The sequence below is a fragment of the Apteryx rowi genome, unplaced genomic scaffold (assembly GCF_003343035.1).
Source record: "Apteryx rowi isolate R43461 unplaced genomic scaffold, aptRow1 scaffold_868, whole genome shotgun sequence".
NCBI classification, from domain to species: Eukaryota; Metazoa; Chordata; class Aves; order Apterygiformes; family Apterygidae; genus Apteryx; species Apteryx rowi.
This window is the reverse complement of record NW_020451169.1, coordinates 34,182-60,355: the sequence shown is the minus strand read 5'-3', so window position 1 is coordinate 60,355 and position 26,174 is coordinate 34,182. Positions and strand designations below refer to the sequence as shown.

Here is a 26,174-nt window from a genome sequence, read left to right as displayed (position 1 = left end):
GTTTGTATGGTTAGCAGTTGTAGAAGTGCCCAGATTCTCAGGATTGAAAACTCTTATTTTCAAGAGAATAAAAGCAAGTATTATAAGACCACATTTTCAAAGGGACTTCAACTTAATTTTCAAGGGTGCATATCATTTTTTACATACAACAATTTAAATGTACACTTTGCTAATTTATATTACAATAAGATGCAACAGCAACTATGCTATTCAAAACACTCCATGTGTTAAGCAGACAGTTCCTGCTCTTTGTTAATAACAAATTATGACAGAAAGATAAAATATGCCCCAAAATAAGTTCCCTCTTTGAATGGAGAGCTGCAAGCAAGTCCTGGATTAGAGACAAAGACATATAGTGCAACCTAATGTTTTTCTAAAGTGACTATCAGCCAAAACAGTGATGTAAGAATCCCTAGCAAACCCTTAGTGTTTATTTCTTTGCTGTTACTACAGTTCAAAGATAAAAAGGTTCCTGCTGAGTTTACCAAGCAAACCATGTTGCCTAATTGTGGGATGATTGACAGAAAAATAAAAAACACAGTTTAAAGCATATGAACACACAGATACTGGAGTAATCTCCAGATCCTCACATGACTTGGAGGTCACATTCTGCAGAGAGAAGAAAGTAATTGAAGTTATGATAAAAGCTATTGTGATCTCTTTTTCATGTGCAACAAGCAAAAGTTCTGCTCACCAGAGAGCAACCATTTGCCTGCGGRTAGTCTGCATGGCTAAAACAGGATTTCCAGGCTTCAAAGGTTGCCCTTTAATGATTTCCCAAGCACTTGACTTCTCCAGAGAGCTTGACCCATTTCTGTGCACGTGTTTTTCTTGCAGGCTGCAGGAAAAAAGACTGATGAGGTGTTTCTCATTAATGAAAAGTGATTGCTTGCCTACAGAGGTGGTTTTTGAGGTTGTTGTGATAAATTGTTCTGGATCACAGCCAGAGATAAGTGCTGTAGTCAAGACTGTATCCCTCTGACATTATTCGCACCAGATGCAAGCTACTTATTGCTCGGCTTGCCAACTTTTTAGTCCCTGCAACATCCAACCACTCCTCCTACATCTTGATCTTTGGCCACTTCGATTTTTAAATGGTCTTAAATTAAGCCATCGGTAAAAAACATGGAAGCAAATACCCAGACCCAACATTGAGAAGGATGGGGAGTGCAAGTACAAGAAGAAATAACAGGAAAGAGACTGAATCCTGATGGAGAATCTGTGCTCAAAGCTGCCTTTCCACCTGTGGGATCTGAACCACCACATGCAAGAAAAAACACACTTCACAGTGGAATTTAGCCTCTGGTTTTCTGTGCCCTGTATTCCTAATAGAAGCTGAAGTCAGACGTGCTGGACTCTCCTATTATTGTGAAGTGGAAGTATCATAATGCCCTTTCTTTCTTTCTTGGGCATGTTCTTTCCTTTTGCACTTTGTGTTGATGCTGATGTAGATTAAGCTGACTTTACTTACCATTCCCTTTGAGTCTCTTAAAGCATGTCACAAAGACGGATCAGTACCACTGCTTAATTTACAGTCAGTCAGGTCCTGTATCCTTAGCTGTAAATAACTTGCCCCAAATCAAATAGCAATTGTTTGTGATATTCACATAATTTTTTAATTATTTATTTAATTCTGTACTTGAGTACTTTCAGAGTTGTAGCACAAGAGCAGGAAACATAAGGATTAAGATGGCTAGATGACTAAAATGAATTTGGCTTACAGTTCACTTGAGAATCCTCTACAGATAGTACCATTTTGTTTTGCTTTAGTGCTGTACTCAGATGGATGAAGCAGTTCAGAATGCAGGAGAAAAAGAAAGAAAAGGTAGAAGGAAAATATTAGGTATATGATCAGAGCATGAGATATATTTGAAATCCACAAAAGTATGATGCATATCAACAGGTGAGCATAAATACTGGGATAAAACATTAACAGTATCTGTGCACAAGCCAAAAAACAGTTTATTATTTCAACTAAATTTGATCTAAAACTGTAGAAGTCACAAGGATTCCCAGTTACCATAGTCAGCTATAGTTCAGGCCTTACATCTCTGTCTCTAAACATACACACATACACACGATGATATGGCCTAACATGTTTCTGTCTCTGTGCATATACATACATAGTTCTGCGCACATATGTATGCCTATACATACATAAATATATGTGTATGTATGTATTTTCACAGTCCCTTTGAAAGTCACACAGATTAAATGCAGCCCTTTGACAATCAATAATAACAACACAATTCTGGCTGAGTAGTCATACATATATATGTATGTTCAAGGTAAGTCTGCCAAAGTACAAAAAGTATGTGCTTGAATGTCATAAGGACCAGCTACTGTTACCACAGAAATCAACAGCACCTGGGTTCAAATCCTGCACCATTTCTATCAGAGGCATCTTTACTGATGACTTCTCTGAGTGCAGCACTGAAGCCTGACCAAGACTTGGAAGAATATCTTCCCTTATGCCCTAGGTGGTAAAAAAGGGATGCCGATAACTGTGAAATCTCTCCTCCACTGTTGCAAACATTTTGCAACCTTGCCCTTGTAACCTTTACAGTATTTACCCCCCTCTCACTGCACAGTTGGGAATATCAGCGTTTACTCACACGCCTAGGTACTACTGTTACCCTCAGTGGCAAAGTATTTGCTTGCTGGCCTGAAGAAGGTAGCTCAGCAATTTCACTTACATTCTCAGTGCTGCAAGTCACTGCCACAAGTTTTATGACTGAAGGAGTGCTTCTGAAGCCTGTAGCTGTTCCTCAAAGTAGAGAAGCTGATCCACTTCGAAGCAGTCACCTGCTCTAGAGACCACTTTCTCCAGGCTCCTCCTGACCTCATCCTCACTGGCATTCTGCTGTCTTGCTTGCTTGAGATACCTGTACACTTTCTCAAATACTTCCTCTCCCAGCTTCTGAATGGCAGATCTGCAGATAAATGTTACAGAAAGGTCAAGTAACAGTTAATTCACATTATATATAAAACATGGAATAGCTGGCCCTGATTTTGTAAAATGTTGTAGCTAACTTTAATTAAAATTATAATGATATACATTATTTGTCTGACTGTACAAGGAACTAAAATTTCCTATGGAATTTCTCTGCTGGTATTTGTAATATAATAATAACAGCCCAGGAGTAAAAACTTGGCCACACTGAAGTCATAGAAAGTTTGGCCATTGTCATTGTTACAATCAAAATTTCCTTTTCATACCGAGTTTGACATACTGCTATATCTACAGCAAGTCCAGTATACATGTGCATATTACTGCTTCTGGATTTCATCAGAAACAACAGACAACACCAGGCAGCAGTATAGCAGTGGCATTTTATGAGAACAAACACATTTCAGAATCCATTGCTTTGTTTTGGCTCCTATCAAATAATAAGGAAACTGTTTTACAAGATCAGCATGAGCTAACTGACACTTTTTTTCTTTTCCTACAGCACTAGCCTTTTATCAGGAGACAGATCTGTATGTCAGTGATAAAGAATACACTCACAGGAACTTAATGTTGATTTATAACAAAAAGATCCAACTGAAAACTGCAAGGTAATGAACAGTTGTTTTTTTTTAAGGCAGACTTATTTAAATTCATGGGTCACAAGCCACATGTAACACAAAATATTCAACTCAGTGATGAGTCAATGAGTTCACAATATTTTGATGAAAATATTGAAGTAATTTTCTCCTTCAGCATAACAGAAACTCAATGTACCTGCTCTGCATATGTCTGTCAAAGGAATTCTGTTCACCTCTGTGTTTAAACAAAACTGCTTTGTCACGCAGAGAAAAGAACAAATTTTCTTCTCGCTTCCTCCTGGAACTCAGTGGGGCCCATCCATACAATGTCCACCGCAGGACTGGACACCCCCCAGAGGCAACAAGCAGCAGAGGCTGCTGATAAATATGCTGTGCGCTGCCATACAGTCCTGATAGGATGTTCATCTAGGGGAATTTGAAGCAATAAGTGAGATAATTTGGGGGAGAAGGAGTTTCAAAAACAGCGTTGTCYGAGGATGGGAACCACCTCATTTACGACCAGAGCAGTGAGCTGCCTATCACCAACATGGGGATTAGCATGCCTTTACAGCATATGTTGTCTCACAGGTATGTCTATACTGTCTCTCACACAGGGCTTTGATCTGCTCTCAACTTCTGCACGCAGCATGTTGCATGTGGCTTTAGCCATGAGCAGAGTGCACCTTCCAGCATGCACAGGAGCCGCCCTTGTAGCCATGGGCTAGYACAACCCAATGCCAGCCCATACGTGGCCACTGGGGCAGAGGGCAGAAGGGAGCCACAACATGCTCTGTTTGCATGACTGTGGTGGGGACTGCTCATTCAGAGCTGTATAGAAATAGAGAAAGGAACCAGAATAGTCTACTGGCACTGGCACTGAGGTTTAGCACACCAGTACGCTGCACGTGGTTTCAGTGGGAGCACACGTAAGACTCCTGAAAAGCAGATTAAATGGTTAATATTGCACACTGCCCCCAACAACATTGCACTCCCCAGTTCCACCTGGGAGAAGCATGACTTTACTCTATGACTAACACAAAGGCAATGCCAACAGTTCAACCTGAATAGCATAATTTACCTAAAGAGACAGCTACAGGGCAGGCTATATTTGTTTGTGGTCATCCTGATGTACCAGAGATGAACAATAACATCACTACAGTGAGATTCCAGCTGCTACAATTTCAACATTATTTAAATTCTTCCACTCTTAGAAAATTATTTTGAAGAATTTTAGTCTGCTGTTTCTTAAACTTTTTTCAATATGAAATCATATGTTTTCCTCAGTAATGCAGAACAGCTTTATAAGTATATAAAAGATTCCTGAAAAATCCTATCATGTATAGCAGGACCTACAGCTTGTGCAAACCGACAATACATCTAAACAGCTTTCTATCTGGGGGATATTCTGGATGACTCTTCTGATCTCACCAGGAGGAAATACCTTCTCCTCACATCCCATCTGCTGTCACTGCTTTTTTGTGCAGATCGGTCATGCCCACTTCTGAGCCACCCTTCAGCTATGCATTACATCCTCCTGCTAGTTTCTGACACAGAGATGGATGAGGAGATTGCAGCAGAGAAGGATGAAACCCCATATAAGAAGCCACAGGGCCAAGCTGGATTCTCTACAGAGCCAGACCTGATTCAGTCCTGCTTCCTGTAATGAGAAATGGCTTTTTTTCTATCATCATCAGCGTTGCTGTTTAGGGGAAAAACAAAACTGTTGGAAGTGATTAATTCTCAGACACTGACAACCACAGAAAGTTAAATGGGGATTTCTATGGCAAATAATGTAAATTTCTTCACAAAGCTTCATTAGAAATATTGGAGCATTTCTCTCCAAGGGTTAAAAATAAATACATGAGAAGCTATTGTGGAGTCACTGCTACTTCATCAATGCCGTTACTGACTCCTCTGTCCCTCTTCAACAAGTATATTTAATTTGTCAGCAGTCCTATCTATTTAAAGATGCAAAATAAAGTAAACACAAGCCTCAGGAGTATTGCTTGTGCTAATAACTGCGACCCGTAGACTTGAATCTTCTCTATTTAGCTTGACAAAGCATGCAAATTAGCTTATTGTATAATAGCTGATACAATAGAATTAGGCAGTAAGTGTTCATAGGCTGAAAATAAAGGGATAGGTGACAAAATTTATAACCTCTGCTTTTATGAAAGAAGACATCAGGTTCAATTTGGACAAAGAGTTAGATTAACGCAATTCTGCTACCAGAGAATATACTTCCTGGGATGGGGAGAGACATGTGGGATCTAAGCCAGCAAATGTCAAATAGACTTTACTGAGTGACTTTTTTATTATACTGATTCAAAAAAAAAAAAAAAAAAAACCCTTCCTGGAAAGCAAGACTTGCACTTTATGGCCCTGATCCTATGCTAGTATACATTTTTCCATCCATATGAAGCCCTGCAGAGGCACAATTATGGATGTTTGCACTACACTTGTGTTTAAAGTCCTATTTTACATGTCATGTGCAACACCTGCATATATGAAGTTTTTAAATATTAAAAGTCTAACTTCTGAATGCACTGTGAAAACAAGTCCAAAGCCCCTACTTACACTCCCTTTGGCAATAGTTTCTGATTATGTGGCATTTGCTCTCTTTGTGCTATCTTATATCTCACTCACCTGCAAACTCACTATTTTCCCCCAGAAATGAGCCATCATCTCTTTTCTAGCCCAGATTCCACAAGCAGGGGGGATATCTGATATCTGGGATACTTCATTACTCTAACAAACACAGGCCAGACCCCCATCCTGTATTGCCTAAATTGATTTCACTGTGCTGAAACCAAAGAAGCTATGTCAATGCCTATCATCCAAGGGGCTGATCCAGAATAATATACACTAGCATACTAAAACAGCATATCTCAAATTATTCTTTTGAAAACAGGTAAGTGATAAACAACTTGTGGTGGTGGAACTTGATTTTGTTTCACTGTATTACAAAGGCTTAGACATACAAGGGGCATTAGATACACAATGCATTACTGGCATTTGAGCACTGTGATTCCTAATTTTTAGGTGTCTTGCTGATGTAATGAAATTCACAGCTCTGTGGTTGAGCCCTAAGCTCCCTGAACAACGCACAGGCAGATGCCCCAGAAAGGCATCCACCCAAAACAACAGCCCATCAGAAATGAAAAGGGGCGTATCCTAAATCTGACATCTATCTGGCTTTAGTAAAGTGGGGAAGCACCTCTGTCCACTCGCAACTTGCAGCAATTCAACATGACCACTTCCCCCCTTTTATCCCAGGGTCATTGGTTACAGCTGGAAATCTGAACAGGATTCAAACCCATGTCTCCCACGGCAGTGCCATCATCACCAGTTGCACTGGGGGACAAAGGACTCTCCTCGACCTGCATATTGATTTGTATAAAAACATCCTAGATGTATTGGCCCAGAAGAGAATGAGCAAGCAGGGAGGGTAATTCTAGATAGACTGAGGACTAAGGAAAACATGAGAGACCTGTGCAAATGTTGTTTGCATCAAAGGAGTAATTCAAGGTTTTTTTTCCCCATATAAAATATTATAAGCAGTCCTTGGAGCAGGGACTGAAGTCCAGGTTACCACATGTAAGCGAGCGCCCACATTGCTTGCTTTCTCACAGCAAAGTGCAGCAGATTGAGCAGCAAGCCTGCCTTCCCTTACTCCTTCTGTCTGCATGGGGCACCAGGGCAGCCTCAATGCTCCCAGCAGAGCAGGGAACAGGGTTGGGACTTTCCATAGCCTGGATGAGGGCTCTGGCCCCCAACCTACCGACTACGCAGTACGTACTGCCAGTCCCAACACTGTTGTCTGTGGTAGCTGTGGTTTGAAATAAAATACCTTTTGCTGTCAGTTTTTGTGCAGCACACAATCCATGCCTTGGGAATATTGACTGGAACAAACCCCAAAGGCCTTACAGGCAGACAGATAGCTGATTTGTGAATAATTATAGGGTTTTGGCATGAAGAAGGAACTTACACTTGATTCTATCAAAGGTAAGGTACTTCTGAGCATGTCAGAAGCAGTACAAACACCAGCAAGATCAGTGACACTTACCGTTTTGACTCACTGCCAGTATTAGAGGGGAGCTAAACAGAAACTTTGAGAACGGCAGTTTTATACTGAAGGTATCTAACTGCATCTAAAAAAGTTCCAAGGCATTTAGTGAATCTTGGCCCAAATGAATTTATGAGGATATCTGGTGATTTGCAGTTGATTTCCTATACATCAGTGCAAAATTACTAAAATTTGACAATATAATAGCTTTGTGTTCTCAGCTGACTGAGGAAGTTGTAAATCTCTCCCTAGGTGAACAAAGAATTTGCTATTGGCTTGTGGGTCTTTATTTTGACTATACTGCTACTAGCTGTCTATTAACATTTCCTTTCTGGTCTGGAGATCAATTACAATACACCTACCTTTAAGCAGCACTGGCAAAAGCTGCAAAGCAGGATTAATGCTTAAGTTTGAACTCCTCTGTGGGTGTTAGCAGCTGGGTTAATATCACTTAACAGCTGTCATTGTCTGCCTTGAAGGATAACTTTGACACAGAGCAGCAGCTAAGGGGGTTTTCAGCTTCTCACTTTCAAATGTCATTTGGCCTAATAGCAACCATCATTTAAAACCATTCTGCTTTCCCTCACCCACCCCCAAAGTTAAGCGGCACTTTTTGCTCACAAATACAGAGTTTTCACTACTGCCTTTTGGGAGGTGCTGTGTGGTTTGTTCTAGGGAGCAGAGAGAGGTTCTGCAGCTGCGCCGGCACTTTGCTCTACACACGTCACAACTGAACACACCAGAATAACTTCATGAAAGTGCCTCTGGTTCAGACATCAACAGTAACATCTCACCTCTGCCATATCAGACAACAAACACACTGCTCCTAAGTCAACCACAGAAAATTCAAAATACTAATGTTACTTGAGGCATCCTCAACATAAGCCGTAAAAAAAGAAGCTTTCTGGGCATGGGATACCCGTTCAAGTGGGCATTAAAGTGTGTTTTATCCTTCAGGATGCAGCCAGGCAGTCTGCAATACACCAGCAAACATACTGTAAATAAGAAGCAAACCTGTCGTGATTAGGGCTCACAGGGCACAGAAACACGTGTAGGGATCTTTGAGGCAGGGTCTAGACAGCTGCTGAGCAACCCCATGCAGCAGGAGCATGGGGAGGTGCCTCTGTGCCGCACTTGTGACCACTTCTGGCTCTGGCATGGATCCAGGCTAAATGAGCATGGACGTCTCTGTTTCTGTGATAGAAGTTTCTACTATTCCCTACTCTGACCTCTGCGCACCACAGGCACAGAACTACACCCAATACATTTCAGGCCAACTCAAAAAAATCCCCCAAACCAACTGGCATGCCTTTTTTTTTTTTTTTCTTCCCCCAGAAAGGCATTCCATGTTGACTTAATATTGCTAAGTGATGAATAATCTTGTCACTTTTTTTGGTGAAGTTATTGTTCAAGTTTCCCATCAAGTACTTTCTGAAAAATTGTTTCTCCTGAAATCAACTTTGATACTGTTTCAGATCACAGCTTGGGTTAAAGAAGTCCTTTTCTGGGCCAAGGAGCAAATGGAAGCAGGAAGCATTAAGATACCTTTTTACTTCTTCTCTTAGGTGCATGCAATACCTTTCTAGACTATCTTAGGTGAAACTCCAAATCTCCAGTGTCATCTGAAAAATTAACAGCCATAAGAATAACTTGCAACATCTAAAGAAAGAATAATTTAAACACTTGGCTAAATTCTGTTCTCCCTAACTCAGGTATATCTCCATGTAGTCCCGCAGTATCACTTAGGATTCTCACCAATAAACCCAACTAAGATTTGTCCCTATTTCTAGGCATTCATTTATAAACCTAGCATTTCTCTACAAGAAAGAGTGCAATGCCACTTTGCAGCTAAGCAGTAGTAACATGAATCTTGGTGAAAAAAAATTGTTGTATTTATCTCCTGAAATGATTCTTTAAAAAAAGCATTAGGAAATTACATATCTTTGATCTCATACAAAAAACTGTTTTCTAACTGAACCAGAAAATCTTAGAATATCTGCTACAGCATCTCATGGTTCAGTGAACAGGTTCGTCTCAATTATCAGGCAAAAGGTCCATTTTTCCTCAAGTTATCTTCCTGTCATTCAGTATGTTGCCATTACTGACTATGAGTCATTACAGCTTCTCTGAAACTTAAAATGAACCGCTCTGGGTTCATTTGCAGCAAAGCTTCTCTGTTGCTCTATGAAGACCCTTTGAGATCTGCTGAGAGAAGCACATTATAAGGTCCATGATTTATTCTTTAGGAACTTATTTCTAAAGGTAGCGAAATACCTTTCTAGTTTTGACATCTGCTCAATCCTGGGAATGTGAAAAGTACAGCAAAGTCTAAGAAAAGGGCATATTTAAAAAAAAAAAAAAACAGAAAGGAGATGGAAAGAATTATATAAAAGCTAGAGAAATACAACCTGAATTGTTAAGATCAGCCCCTACCTTCACCTTCAAGCCTCAGTGGACTTTGACTTTCATTACATTACTGCTGAATGGAGATTTCTTCACTTGAAGAAACAACGATAATTTTCATAGTTCATCCTTAATTACTTCATGATTCCTGAATTAAAGTACCTTAATTTGATTGCAAACAAAAGTCTCTAATGTCCTACTTGAAAGACCTGCAAAATCTAAAGCATATTCAGAACATGTTTTCCCATGAGCTAAGAAGGATCTTATTATATAAAACTGTAGACACACAGCTGAAGAAATATCAACAATAATATTCTCCATGCATTTAATTTTCTGAGATAAATGAATTTGTAAAATAGTAATTGAAGCTGACATCTGCTCTTGGAAGAAGCATGAATTAGAATTTAAAGCTGTTAGTTGAGTACTAACTACTGAAACTATGATATAGCTTGTGAAAAGAGGCAATGGCTTTTTACTTTGGGCTTAATGTCCAATACCAAAGGCAAAAACCCCATGTAACTTGCCCCATCACTTTATTTAGAGTGGAGCACTTAAATCCACAATGAATATGAATGTTTTTCTCTGGTCAGCAAGTGGAATAATATTGTAAATCCTTCATTTGGGGATAAAACCTCCCTTCAGAGAGAAACTGGTAGTAACTACGGGCCAAATCCTCATTGCTCTAAATAGATGCCATGGCCTCTTGTGGAAGATAGCAGGAGCTTCAGCAAAGTACTCCCCTCCCTCTGTGTTGCCCATTTCCCACAAAACAAAACACAACACAACAAAACATGGTGCCTTACATTGCCCTGAAACAGAAAAGGTTTTGATCTTTCAGGGAAACAAGAAGCAATAGAAGTAAATCTCATGATGAATAAACAAGTTCTCTTTGAGTCTTTTCAAACTCTTTCAACAATCTCCATTTTCCCCACCTCTCTTTCCTCACCAGACTTGCTGTTCTTTGTGRATAAATAGACAAAACTTATCATCAGTTGAGTCAAACCTCAATTTTGCACTTCTGAAGCTCTTCCTATACTAACAAACCCACTGCTGACACTAAGAATAAGAGAAAAAGCAAGTCTGTGTATATAGAGCTCTTTTTCAGGAGATTCTACAGCAAATAGATTATAAGGACTAATATTTGGTTGACAAACATGTATTATTCCTACTTTTTAAATGTAATTTTAATATGACCTCTAGATGTGGCACAGATTGAGTGTTTATTTTTCAAGAATTAATATCAATAAAGGGAGTTAATTAAAGAAGGAAAAATGATTATCAGCTGATGAAATCATATATTATATTTCAGTGGTAGATCTGGAAATTTGAGAGCAATTCTGTCCTAGTTTCAGAGGTGCAGTAATACTGCAGTAGTATAATAACACTGTATTATAGACATTAGATAATACCTGCAGCACAAAAGACTGACTTTTAACTTGTTCCTGTTAGTATGTTATTTTTTCAATATAGATTTGAAACATCATTTTTTGTTTTATCGTCTTAAGAAGCTTAGTTATTGACAGACTATTTAAATCTAGCAGCCCAGTGAGAAATTTTACTATTAAATTACAGTCAGTATTTATGTCCTTCAAGGGTGTTATCTGATACACTTGTAGACTGATCTTTTGGTAAAAGTAATACAGTTTAGTGTCTACACAGGATTATCTGAAACATATTTCCACAGGTTGGAGTCTCTTTACATACATTCTGAGATAACCTAGCCATGGTAAAAGTATTTTAAAGAACATCCTGTTTTTTACCAGTGTCACGGCATGCAAAGTGTTTCTAGAAAAATCATCATTCTAACTCATTCAGCATCACTGAGCTAGATCAAGCAAAAATTCAAGGCACATTTAACAGATCCCTGATCCAATTTACTTTGTTTATTAATGCATTTGTTTTAAACACAGATGTGTCTAAACAGCAGCACAATATACAGCTGCTTCTTGAATCTGGGCATGCAAGAATACAATAGTTATCTCTGAAGAATCAATAATTATACACAGTTCTCACAAGAAAATGTTAGAAAGGAGAATAACTGCAGTATCTTTTATTCAGTTGTGTGGTAATTCAGGTTAATGCTGATTTTCTTTTATATGCCTCGATTTCTGTGTGACTCTCCTGATTTAGGGCCTCACACCAAAATGAGAATTATAAAACTAAAATTTTGCCAGTTAAAGAAAGAAAAAGACATGCAGATTTATGCATTTCAGTGAAACAATTATAATACTAAACATACATAGTTTTTTGGTCCATGGGAGCAGTCTTTTGCTATATTGCATTAAAAGTTAATATTGATGTAAAATAACCCATTTCTGAGTTACCAATATGCCAGTCCTGTCAAAAGGCTGTCAACATGTCAAAGCATGTCAATGGAGGGATTAATGGAATTAGCCAGTACGGAGTTGGACAATTAACAGTAAGGACATTGCAAGCCCTGCAGTAATTTGCTAATGAAACTTTCAGCTAGGCTTGCATACAGTACAGCAAGAGAGGGAAATAACGCAGCACACAAATGGTGATTATGCTAAACAAACTTACAAGGTTAGCATAAAAATAATAACACTTTTAAGTAAACCTACCGAAAAGAAATTTTAAAAGTTAAATAAAAAGCCTGCTGTGGCTCTTAAGATGCTCGATTATGATAAGTATATATGCATATACATATGTATATCTATATATACATAAAAATATTGACATATACACAAATAACTTTGTGTGTAAAGTTACCGTGCAACAATTTGGGCTAAATTCAAATCTACCTCCAGAGGAAGGAGCCTGAAGGTAGATGGATTAAGCCCACAATTATTTTCAGGTCCCTTTCCACATCTGTAGCACTGGAAAAAGTTCGTAGCACAAAACAGAATTAAGTCCAATACATATTCTGGCAGTGCCATGTTACATAATACTACTGAGAAAGTAAGAAAAGCAATTAACTATGAAGAGTAGACCTATGATACTTAAAAAGGCCCAGAAGAATTTATGCATTCAGCTCTCTCTGGCTCTCCATCAAAACAAGACAAGCTTTACAAAACTATTTAGGCACTTAAAGAGGCAGATAGAGGTCTAGTACTTTTATTTTTCTCCCAGAGAACAAACATTTAATACCTAAACTCTTTTCAAAATAGGACCCTGGTCATTCCTCTATCTCAAATCTCTTGGAAAGTCAAACACTACCACATTTAACTGCCTGAAAATACAGCATATAAAAGACCAATGAAGATTTCTGTTAACATTTACATAAATATAACAATGATAATACAGTATCTAAGTAATTCATTCCAGCTAGTATATTCACAGAGATAAAACCCAAGCCTACTCAGAAACATGACTGAACCAGAAAAATTGCCTTTAAGCTAAAGTGCATTTTTACAATACTCAGCACTTCTTTCCAGGATCAATATCATTCTTCTCAGGAGCCAAGCCAATGGAGAAACATATCTAATGTGTTACCTTAAACTTAACAGCAAGTACTAATATCCTCTGTTTTTGTCCTACACTTTGGCCATGTCTGGTTAACATTCCCAGTGTAAATATAGCACAGTTGGCTTGGTCCTATCTCTAAATGTTGAAGCCAAATGACTCATGAAAACAAGCTCTGCAGCAAGGAGATCCATAACAGAAGGAAACGGACCTGCAGCTGAGCCATTCCTCTGGCACTGCAGCACCCTCAGAAGTCATGGCTGCTTCCTTTGGAATGACTGGAGACACGTCATTTCCACTCCTCTAATCTCTCCTTCATGCCAGATGGTTTGCAAGTTGCCCGGATCTCCAGTATTTTACCCCATAATCTATTTTTTACTTATACCAGCTCTGCATTGCTCACAACCTTTCACATAGGAAATATGTGATTTATACCTCAATGACTTACATATAGGTAAGAAAGAAATCACTTTATGATGATTTAGAAAAAAAATTGTAGAAGGAAAGAAGGAAAAGGACTGATTTTTCTTTCAGATAAGTATAGTATTAGAGTAGCAAGCAGATGAAGACAAAAGAAATACAGCAAACAGTAGACGTTCGTAGTCCTGGCTAGGGTTTAGTGAATGCCATTTGTGTATGAGCTGCCTATACTACTTCCAAGTACGTCTGTAAACCTTCCAAGGTCAGAATGCTGCATCTAGTAAACCCTGGCATGATACTTTAAGTGGTACTGTATTGAAACCAGACTATATAATTAGTGCTGTGTGAAAGCATCCTCACATTTGCAAACTATTGGCAAAATCAAGAAGCTTGAAAACTGAATAGCTCAATCAATGTATTATGTATGCGTGGCATGGAAAACTAGGGAAACGCTTTTTGTGCAAAACAAAAAGATGTATTAGTCTAATTCTTTTAATGTTTTGAGTGTTTTGGGCTACTGGACATTTTAAAATGAGTGAGTCTAGGCTCATAATTATTTGTGTTTTGCTAATGGAATACAATTTTCAAACTGGATAAAAACTGTCTAGCATTAAAGTAATTATGACATTAGTATCCACTTTAAACAAAAAAATCCTCAAACATTTAGGATAATGAAATGGCTCATGGATCTTTGACATGCAGCTCAGTAAAGAAATTGAAAATGCTGAGTTTTCTTTAAATATTTAAGTAAATTCACAAAATCTTATGCTTTCTTTTAGATGCTGGACCTGAGGCTCAAGGAATGTGCAAAATGAGCACCAGAATGAGCACCCAAGAAAATACATCAAAGCTTCCTCATGCCCTTTTGTATATTAGCTAACAGAAATGCTCACTCTGGCTACTAAGTTTGGTCTCTTTATTTATTTCAAAGTACATCACTTTGACAAGAACTGCTGCTATGATGGCACTGGGAGGTGACATTCCCTTTCCATCCACAGAAGCAAGATGGAAAGGAGCAGTATAAACTTCTCAAAGAACAAGCCATGACCTGCAAGAATGATCAAGTACAGGCAAAAGCTGAATGGGTGGACACCCAACCTAACTTTATACATTTATTTTGGCTACTGCCTCAGGCACTGGCAAGAGAGAAACAAAATTTCTGTCACAGAGAAATTCAGAATAGGAGCCTCACACATATGCTCTCAACTATCCTATGTCTTCACATGATGAGTCCACAGAAGATAGCAGGCACCTAGGAAATGTTCCTAAAACTAGTGTGAATATCCTCCTGTATGGCTATTCTGTTCAATACCTGATTAAACCGGGCAGCTGAATACTGTTGAATATTTAAATAACTTTGCTGAACTGGAGTCTTTATCCTTGGCACCTCTACTGTGACAAAAAATGTAGCAACTAACCATCAACATTTCTGGCCAACTTTATACTGAAGTATAGCAAATGACCTAATATTGATTTAATTTAGGCTACATTTAAGCTTCACACTGCAGACCACTTCAGAGAAGCCCACAGTTGTGTCCTATGTGACAGATTGGTGCAAAATTCCAAGACAGTGTTTGGATTAGGTCTCCCTGGGACTTCAATATGTAATTCCATTTTCCAAAATCATCAAGCTGGAGCAATATATAAACACCATTTCAAATGCGAACAAACCAAAAAAAACCTAGTAAAACACACTGTTCTCTCCAAATACCTTTCAGTAGCAGCTGTTCAATCCCTACATCACTCATAGCTGGCAGAGTAGCACATTAAAATCTATTTAATCAGTACATCCCTGTCTAACAAATTATGGTTCACTTGCAACTTTCAATGAGCTCAGGCATACTTGAGAGCGAGTACACTTCCTACTTAAGTCCTTTCTCCTTCCCAACAGAACACACCTCCAGGGAAAGTCCACCCAACATCTACTCAAAGCACTAAATCAAATAATTAGTTTCTTTACTGCAGTACTTCAAAGATGTGCAGAAATAAATGTACAGAAACTCTCCTCTGCTTTAGGCATTTCAGGAATATTTAACTTAAGACTATCCGGTGCTCATTCAATCACTTCAGTATGACCTTTCTTTCTGAATTTTTAAGATAAATGGTACATTTGATGAGAATGTCACAAACACAAGAAGCATATATTCACACTGCTCATGAATCTAAACCAATAGCATTATGAGCATTCACAGGAACAGAATAAAAATACCATCAAATGCCTTTTCTCTATGACTTCTGAAAGATAATTTTACCTACACTCAGCAGGTGATGATGAAGTCTTTTGCCTGATCATGGTATGCTGCTGTGTATAAGACTTCAGGGACTGACTAAGAGGTACTTACTGCTGTGCTGAAGGATTTTAATTTACCTAAAATTTGGGGCATAAAAGCCTTTTCCTTTTACTGGTATACATTTTATTGAATTAAAGTTCACTGCTATTAAACTGACTCATTGTATGTGTTCATGGATACCTCCAGGATACGAAAGGAGCACAAACACTGTACTAATAATTTTTTTCCTTCTTTCTAATGTTTTTAAATCTTTAGATATCTTCAGGACAGAAAGAACAAGACAAAAATTCTGCTCCATAGATATTTGATAATTCTAACATTAGCCTTACTCTGTAAAACACAAATCCTGATTTTACAAGCAAACCCCAAGAAAAAAGAATTTTGACTACAATTCTGAGGAGGCTTCAAGGGGAATAATATCTTCACTCACTGGAACACCTGGAACGCAAATACTACTTAATATAGAGAGGTGCAATAGCAATATCCTTTTGCACAAAAACCCAAATAAGGCACTTTTTTCCTACAAATTTCTGCACAAACATGCTTTATTTCTCACCCTTCTCTTTTCCATATTAGAATATGAACCCCTGTACTGACTTGAGATGTCAAGTGGGCATCATAAGACTTTCCATAGGCTCATGGTACTTGTGTGCTTCTGCAGGGCACTTCATTGTGGGGTGACAACTGAGGTGGTCTTACACTTGGAAAGAAGGACACATAATAGGATACAGTAGTCTGAAAAGAAGCAGAATAATTTTTTCAGCTAGAGGGCTAAAAATTTTGGTTCTGTCTCTTTTACTGTAGATTCTGACATCTTTCATTGCTTTGAATGTGGCATGTGCAGAGTCATCCAGTATAGCCAGGAATGGAAATGATCAGGGGAATGAGATGGGGCCAGGACAGAAAACACTAAGACATGAGTCCTTCTGTTTCCTGCATCTAACATGATTCCTCAGCCTAAAAACCTGACATGAGGAATATGAATCACAGAACTGTGATTTATATATTTGGCTGACTTCCCACCACAATACGTAAGGCTGGGAGGGAGAATAATAAGCAAAACTCAGATAACCTGTGCAAGAGCCAGTTCAAGAAACGAAGATTTTTTATCAATACTGCAGAAGATCCCAGTATTGAAATTGTTAGCACTGAAGTAGAAATTTTTGCTGAGAGAATGAACTCCACTTGAATGATAAAGTTAAATCCCTGGTGCTACAAACTTCATAATGAATACTGATACCAAGTATAAGTAACTAGAAATTGTTGTCACTGGAGTAGATGATTTTATCATGACCATTACTGAAAGAGGACAGGGATTCAAAATGCTGGAACAGGGAATGCAAGGGGGATTGGAAAGCAGATGTTTGCGAAAATATTCTGGGACTATAATGAACGAAGCTTGTGACTGAATCATAAACAGTATCAGACTGTCTATGAGTTAAGCCCTGAGCAATTTTTATTTAAAATAGATGGAGATAAAGGATTCCTACCTACCATATTCGAGAACATCAGTGGCTTCCTTCTACATCCCTGTAAAGACTCTTAGCACAACTTCCTGACACCCTCTCATATGAATATATGTATACAGCCGTGCACAAGAATGCAGCAGAAGCCACTTAAACTGGCACTCTGATAAACAGCACGTCTATGTACTGTCATAGAAAACATTCAGGGCAGCACACTCTAATGACTCCAAGTAATAAGCACATGACATCTTGTCAAGTGAATGTCCTGCTACAGTTGCTTGCAAGCATGCATCATTTACATGTGTCAATTAAGAATGACCAAAAGGCCTTCTCTGCAGTTAGACCCTGTGCTCACTTTACATAGATCTACCATTTTATCAGAGCTAATGAGAGAGTTTCCTTCATTAATGTAATTTGCAATGTGTAGGCACAATGCTTACTTTCTGAGCAATTTTTGAGTTTCCCTCACCACAATTATCCCTGTTAATATCTGATAATAGCACCAATCACAAATTTTCATACTTCTGTTTCCATAGTGATGTGGTACCTAGACAGATTCCACTGCACTTTCATATTGTCTCCACTGTTCTTCTTTTCTATTTCCTTACAAGAACTCCAGCTACTCATTTTCTATAAGACAAAAGAAAACACATTCTCTCTTTTATTAGAAGTCGTCAACTGGAAGACCCCATCATAAGTCTGTGACTTCCCAAGTAAAACTGAATAGAACAAGTCTAAATTATATTAATCTTGTCCAAGCAGCACTGCTGTGCAGATGAGGTATGATGCATTAGGTGAAGTTTGTTGAGGGATGAACAGAACAGCTGATGCTTCATGCATCATTTTGCAGTTAGATGTACTCCCTTCTCCCCACTGACAACTGCCCCACTGTGCTCTAAGCATACATTTTGCCTGTATAGCAATTTGCAGGGATCTCTTCGTGTATGTGTGGTTCTGTACCATGCTCACTTGCTTGTTTGACACTCTCATTTCTAAGAAATTAACACAGTCTCACCTTAACATATTCAGAAAATGGCAAGGCCATAGTATATTTAGGAGAAAGGGCTATAAACTGAGTAGACATTTTGATATACATCTTTAACTAGTTATTGTAAGTCACAAGAATAAATCTGTACACTTATTTACCAAAAAAACAAACAAAAACAAACAAAAAAACCCAAGCCCCTTTATTTTACTCTTAATGAATATAACTTAAAAATGGTTCATGGGTATGGTCTGCTGGATGTTCTCAAGATGGCAGTTGGGTGGGCCTTTTGGCCTCCAGATGCCGTTGGTTTGCTTTCAGGAGTTAAATAACTAGGAAAATGTTCCAGAATTGAGAGGTCTAATGCATTACATGCAAGTTATTCCAGGTAATCAGGCTGTTCATTAACATATGTCTGTTTTATGAACTATTCTGGGATGTGTCAATTCCAAAGGATCATATGGCATTTCAACTTTTTCATGCCATTAGGTGCCTATTCTACAAAGTTCAAAGGTTTCTGAGCAGATCAAAGCCACCAAATTGTGAAAACTGACAAACAGCCCTGAAAAATAGAGTCTGAAAGAAGCCAGTGGTTTAATAATACCTCAGCCCTAAAGGCAATGACCATGAAGTTCAAAAGGTTGAGACACAGCAACATCTTCAGTAACAAGAATAAGGAACTCAAGGAACCAAAAGTTATGTATTCTCTTTCCAGGCCTCCTATATCTACTCCTATATATACTGTAACTTGGAACAAGTCAAATGTGTAACAGTTTTCAGTGCAGATTTATCCCATTACTACGAGAATGCAATGTGAAGGCTGTAARATCAGTAAGTATTTTGGCTAAACAACCTCACCTTACAACCAGTTGGCACGCCATGATGCATTTTTTGATTTTGAAAAGTGTTTTCCATGAAAATGAAATGGAAAGGAATTAGATTGGCAAACTGGAGACCTGGTTTCACAACATGGGCCAAGCCATAAGTGAAATCCTAGGAGCTGCTGCATCTTGACATATCATAAAACAGAACAGCTTCTATCTGAAGTAAATCTGATTGGAATTTCTCTTGAATACACAGTCTGTTTTGTACTCCAAAGTGTTTTAGAAAGTGATCAATGTCAATGCTGTTGTGGYTGGGTTCATTTTCTGTAGGGGATTCACTTAAATAACTAATAGCACTAACTGTTTGTATTTACTATTTGTGTTCCCAAAATACCTGCCATATCTTTGGCCCTGTCCACTCACACAAGACAAAACTGACCTTTTCTAAAAGTGCTTACAATCTAAGATCAGCTGAAATGGTGCAACACTGTAAAGAAGATCTGAGTTCAGAGATAATACATAGCATCATAAGTACCAGATCAGTACCTAAATAAGGGTACAATAAATCTTTGAAGGCAAGAAGTTACTAACAACTTACTGGAAGAAGCTCAAAATATCTTAACCAGCAAACATGCTATAAAGGAAGTATCTTTGCTGTATTAAGAGAGTGAAATCTTTATTAATAAAGCTGGGATTTCAATGACGCTGAAAGCAATTAGATGTTGAGTTTCAAAGGGAACTGCACAGGTAACTTCTTTTGTCTTATTTGAAAATCCTAGCCAACAGCAATAATGTTTGTGTTTAGTCAGACTATCATCATGGGAAACAAATCTTCTAGCCTCTTGTGCCAGCCAAGTGTGGGTAAGGGAGCGAACTTGATGGGAACATCAATATATATGCAGTTGATTCAGGGGTAGGTGTTGAGATGACAAAGTAAGAGAAATTCAGAATGACCCAGACAGCTATGAAGACAAACTAGACCCTAGAAAGGATGACAGTGATTGTGCAGATTACAAGAAAACATTCAAAAGTGACAGCCAGCCTTCACCCTCGGTTGCGGTAAATAGGCATCCAGTTTGTAATGAATACCTTAGGATCCACTCCTTTTAGTTTGGGGGAATTTGGGGGGCAAGGACACAACATTGTTTGTTTTGCTGTGTTCTGCTGTGATTCAAAACCATCCTCTTTATCATGATACCGGTAACACATAAATACGCTACTTACTCCCTCATGCGTTTCAGCTTGGTCCCAGCCATAGTGCTGTTGAGAGCTCTGAATCCCTGGGGCACTTCAGGAGCCACTCTGGTGATGGTCCCAGAGCCTACAAATCAATGCACAGACACATAACCTTATTCACCTTCATCTCCTGAGCACTATTGCAGAGCCAAGGGCAGTCAGAAGGAGGACGACTATTCCCATTTCTCACAAGGTAATGCCACATTAATTAAAGATGAATTATAATGTAATTCCCTGTAGAAGACATTGAAGGAAAATTGTTGTCGCAGTTGTGGTGCCTTTAAGATATAAATCTACTTGTCACTCAGAAAGGAGTTGCCCTTAATTTGGATTTAATAATCTAACAGAAAGAATCCACATGAGAAAGTGCTGAGACACATAAATATTAAAAAAAAGGAAATTTTCTTAGACAATGTTTATTTTCCTCTGTTGTTCTTGCACTTATTTATAAGAGCAAGAGCCTTTTTTCTAACAGGCAAGTCTCTTCCTTGGCTTGATCATACTGTAAATTTTCAGTATTTTACATAAAACATCAATTTCCCTTTCAGATGAAGGGATTTCTTATATATATATTTATATACATATATGTAAATAAAAGATATAAAAAATATACATATACACACACAGGCACAGGCACACACATATTCTATTTACACACATTATGGGGTACTGAGATATTTAATAACCTAATACTCACAGAGTGTTGTGGTATTCAGCCACAGAAACATAGAACCACAGAATAATAAAGGACTGCCAGGGTTGGCAACTCAAATATCCTACTATTTTATATGGCAACCACGTCATACAAGCCCCTTCATAACCTGATCAAATGTCAGGTCCAAATTTATAATTTATTTATTTATTGCCCCTACTGCTCCTATTGGAAAACAATTTCCAAAGCCTTACTGCGATCTGGTAGCTAAAAGCCCTCCTAATTTCCAGACAAAATTTACTCATTGGCCAGTTTGTGCTCATTTTTCTCCTGTGCCAAAACTCTCCTTCAGCTTACTCAGTTCTTCCCTCCCATTTTGCATACTCCATTTATTTAAAATTGGAAATAAAGATCCTTTCCGCTTTCACTGTGCTAAGGCTAACAAAATAGCTATTTTAGTTTCCTCTTGCAAAATATTCAGCATTAGGAGTTCACTTCCCAAGCGAGGAGAATATACACTACGGTGGAACTGCACCTTGGGCAAACGTGTGGGGCAGTTGCACACAGAGCCCAAGCTCTGAGAAGACACGAGAAGGTGCTGCACAGGCTATGAACATGCCAAAGGTCACACAAACACATAGTGCTATGCCTAGGCTAAATGAATACACTCTCCCCTCCTAGCAGGGGTTTTTAGCTTGGACTCAGCTTGGACTGCAAGCTGGATTTTAGCTTGGATTGCGTTAACATCGACCACATACAGACTGAGGGAGCTTGCACCTACCATCCTGCCATGGCAGTACAAACACTGCCAGAGAGTATCCAGTGCTTCCCTTGAATGCATAATCATGCCTTTCCCAGGAATCAAGCTCACATATCTTATGTGATTATAGATCCTGACCATAAAAGCAAGAAATACTGGCATTAAAGCTTTCTGTCATGAATAGCTCATAACAAGCATTTGCAGGATTGAGAGCTTTGCAAGTGGAAGTAGAAAGCAGATGTGGAGAGAGACCACAGAAGAAATGGTTTCCTGACTCTGCTGTCTGGCTACAGACAAACCATTTGACTTTTTAAAACACTTTCATAACTTGTCTTTATGCCTAATGGCTAACAGTTATTTGGTGCCTAAATTTTACCATATAATCGAGGTATAGTTAATGTAGTTAAAAAGATGGAAAACGACAAGCTCACTTCTTACCAGCAATCAATAATTTTCACCCATTGATGAATAAAAAAGTGCCTGATTATTTACTCTACCACTACACACACATATCCATACATTTTAATTTGGACTCTGTAAACATTCAATTACTTTAACAGTGTTAAGAGTAGTCAGCTATCCACGGAGGAAGCCCTGAGGAAACTTCAAGTGCTGTGCACAGCCATGGTCATGACCTATTAGGTCCTCCTTGAATTGGCATAGAATTAGTGTCTAGATGTGCAGCTTTGGGCTTTGATATCACTGTTAGATTTAAAAAGCAATAAAAAAATGATGCCCTGACCACTTGTGGTTTCAGGAAAAACTTAATCTTTACATTCTTTTAAGAGAGTACATTTAACCACAGGCCTCAGCTAAATTCTAGTATTACTATTATTACAGGATATATCATGTGGTAAGAGCTTAGCATATTCTTTCTGCTTAGTGGGCTCAATCTATTTATTGCTACAATATTTTATGTCCTCCTCCTCTGACATTTCATTATTAAAGAAATCCTTCTTGTTTTTCTGGGATTCCAGGATAAATAATTCTTCCTTTGCCTTCTCTCCACATTGGCAACTGGCCAAGCAACACTTATTCTCTAAACACAAACTAATACCTTCCTCTCCATTAAACGTGATCTTCTGGGTACTATGAAGCAGCTGCAAGGAATATAGATTGTAGGATGCTATAAAGGTGTGGCTAGTCACAAAAAAATGGGTTCTCAGTGAAAACTGCCAAGTCTTTCACACTGTCGCTATGACAAGCATAGAACAATTTTTACTGAGGCAATCTCTAACCTTTCTTAGAAGGCATTGTTTCTTAGAAGCAGTTACTTGATTAATAATATACTTGGCATCCAGCCTTGGGCAGTTTATCTACCCATCCATCAGCACAGAACAAGTAACTATGCTACTTAGAAAAGTGGCCAAATAGTATTTGTATTTTTTTAAGGCAATATATCACCCTTGATTCATTAAACAAAAATCAGATAAAATAATGAGATCACTGATTCTTCAAAACCAGATATTGGCCACTTTCTAAGTGTATTTCAAAGATGAATGCTCTCCCAGTGACTAGTCCAAGACGCTGGAGATCAAGAGAGGGCAAAACGGCAAAGGATCCTCATCCTCTCAAGTCACAAAACATCAATTTTGAGGCTATTATTGCATCCTTCACACTTTATCAAGGGGGAGAAAGATTAAAGGATCTGTAAAAACACAAATCCTCTGGTTTGCATATATTCACATAAGTATTTACATTTAAAAAGGATGATTGTGTTTAGCTCATGAGGCTTCTTATACATTATGTCCCAAAGGACTTCCTATCAACATTTCTGCTAACAGCCCAATAGTTTGTGACAGTCATCTATTACATCTCTTGGTAACTTATTGTCTATTGTGAAGCTATTATCTTCACTGAATAATAGACCACTTCTTTCTTTTGTCAGCTTTCACGTCTACATATGAGATCCTACTATGCCTTCTTCTACAAGATTAAAAAGCCCCTTAGAATCAGATATATTGTCCTGAGTTTATATTCATAAAAAGTGGTGAAATAGCTTCTAACCTTCTCCCTCTTTAAGCTAAACAGATTAAGTAAATTGCAAAGCCAGTTTTTCAGGGGTTTTTTTTCATTTCCCTGTTCTTTCCTGAGATCTTCCCAATTTTGCAAACTGCGTCAGCATAGATAATCTTAACTCAGTTCAAATTTGTTCCACAAGGAGTTGCATAGTCGGTCCAAAATGCATGTTGCACCATGCTGAAGTGCTGGTGTTCACAGTCACTCAATGAGAACTCTTTGGGAGAAAGCTCAACCACTTCAAAGAATCCCAGGCTTTTAGCCCTCACCACTGAATTTTTATACTAAAGAAATGCCACCTGTGGAAAAACAGTGTACACTTGTTGCATCCTCTGTATGACAGCCCTTGCTGGCATAAAAAATGTTCTAGTTTTATTCTACTTTGATGTTCTCTAAGATCTGCCTGACACAGTACATAATTCTTTCATGATATCTTTAAAAATGAAAAACATCATGGTAAATTCTGGCCAGGCCAAACTTCTGCATTCACTCCTATTATTTCTACAAAATTCATGGTGTTTTCAGAAGTAGCAGTTATAGTAGGGTTGTAGCTCTGTAGCCCAGTAACACAGTGTTGCCATTGCTAGTACCAAGCAACTTTCTAATATTGACTTTGAATATTGATGTTGATTGGCTTTGAACTGAGTTTGCAAGGCCTCAGGACTGAGGCTGTCAGGCTTGCTGTGTCCCAACTTTTCTTGACCTGCCTGGGGCTTTGTTTTCATTTAGCAGTTCTTCTAACAACCAGGTGGTTAGGGCTACTTTGTTTTATTTTTGCTTATCTTTGTGTGGTACAGCAGAAGTTTTTGTATAGATAGTAGTAACAAGCAAATACTCTGAGCAGGTAGTGATGTTCATGACTCTAACACAGTGATGCTGTGTAGAGAAAGACAGGCCTGGTGTGATAGCAGGGGCCTTGGGAAGCGGGGACACAGCCGAGGTGTAGAGGACTACAGGCATGGGACGGTAAGAGATGGGGCACAGGCTGGCGCTGGGGACCCCACGGATATAAACAACTTACTGGTGGTAGCTAAAGAAAAGCACACCTGGAAAGGGACAAAACAGGCTCTAGGGGCAACAAAGAGAACAAAGAACAAGTATCTGACCTATGTAAATTGCACCATGTATGGTAAATTCGGATGGAACATGAATTTGCAGGGCAATGACAAAAAAAGCGAAGGTATAAAAGCACGTTAGTAAAGACATGAAAATGACCCCCGATGGATCCTTGAGAGAGACAGAAGCAACCACCAATATTGACATTCCTCCTGGCGACGACTCCAGGTGGTGAGGGAGCAGGAGGGCAAGCATAAAACCAGGAAAAGGCGTAGTTAGTAGGAAACGCGTGTTTAGAGTATTTTAACTGTATTATTATTGAGACTTCTACATAGCAGCATTCATTTATTCATTCTCTTTTTCTTTCTTTTTCTGTAATAATTGTATCTGGACTAATAATAATTCCTCAGTTAGACTGCTAAGATTTCAGTTAAACTAATAAAAAATTATTTTTTTTTACATGGAAGGTGTGTTTCCTTTTTGTCCATAACAAGACTTTGAGAGCAATTATGTCTTTAAACTCATGATAAATATATGTGTCATGAGAAAACTATAACAAGCTAAAGTCAAGTGGACATTTAGCCTTATGAATTTCATAAAGAATATGGGAGAACCTTCAAATAATTCCTAAAAAAAAATCATGGAAAAAAGGGCAGCGAGTAAGTACTGAGTCTCGCATTCAATTACTTGGGTTTTGGTGGCTGAAAGATGAAAATATGTGTAATAGCGTGAGTTCTTCCAGTATACTTTTAAATGTTCTTCACAACTGTGCCTAGCAATTAACCCATGAAGGTTAAATTTTAAATGACCTTCCCCCTTTTTAACTTCAGCGAAGTGTTCATTTATGTGTCACAAATATGAAACACAGAAATCTGTAATACAGATATCTGTAATAGAAAAGATGTGTCACAAAGAACAAAAGCATAAGATCACAGAATCACAGAATCACAGAATYGCTGAGGTTGGAAGGGACCTCTGGAGATCATCTAGTCCAACCCCCCTGCTCAAGCAGGGTCACCTAGAGCACATTGCACAGGATTGCATC

General features: G+C 38.4%; 1 protein-coding gene across 1 annotated transcript in view; it reads right to left on the bottom strand.

Moving 5' to 3' along the window:
• Nucleotides 1-2,728: 2,728 nt before the first annotated feature.
• LOC112977842 (serine/threonine-protein kinase Nek11-like) overlaps nucleotides 2,729-26,174 on the bottom strand; it is a gene marked incomplete at its 5' end in the record, with an annotated part of 56,952 nt that continues 33,506 nt past the window's right edge. The window contains 2 exons of the mRNA XM_026090641.1: nucleotides 2,729-2,933; nucleotides 20,631-20,727. Of these exons, the coding sequence (XP_025946426.1) occupies nucleotides 2,729-2,933; nucleotides 20,631-20,727 (302 nt within the window). The remainder of the gene's footprint in view (nucleotides 2,934-20,630; nucleotides 20,728-26,174) is intronic.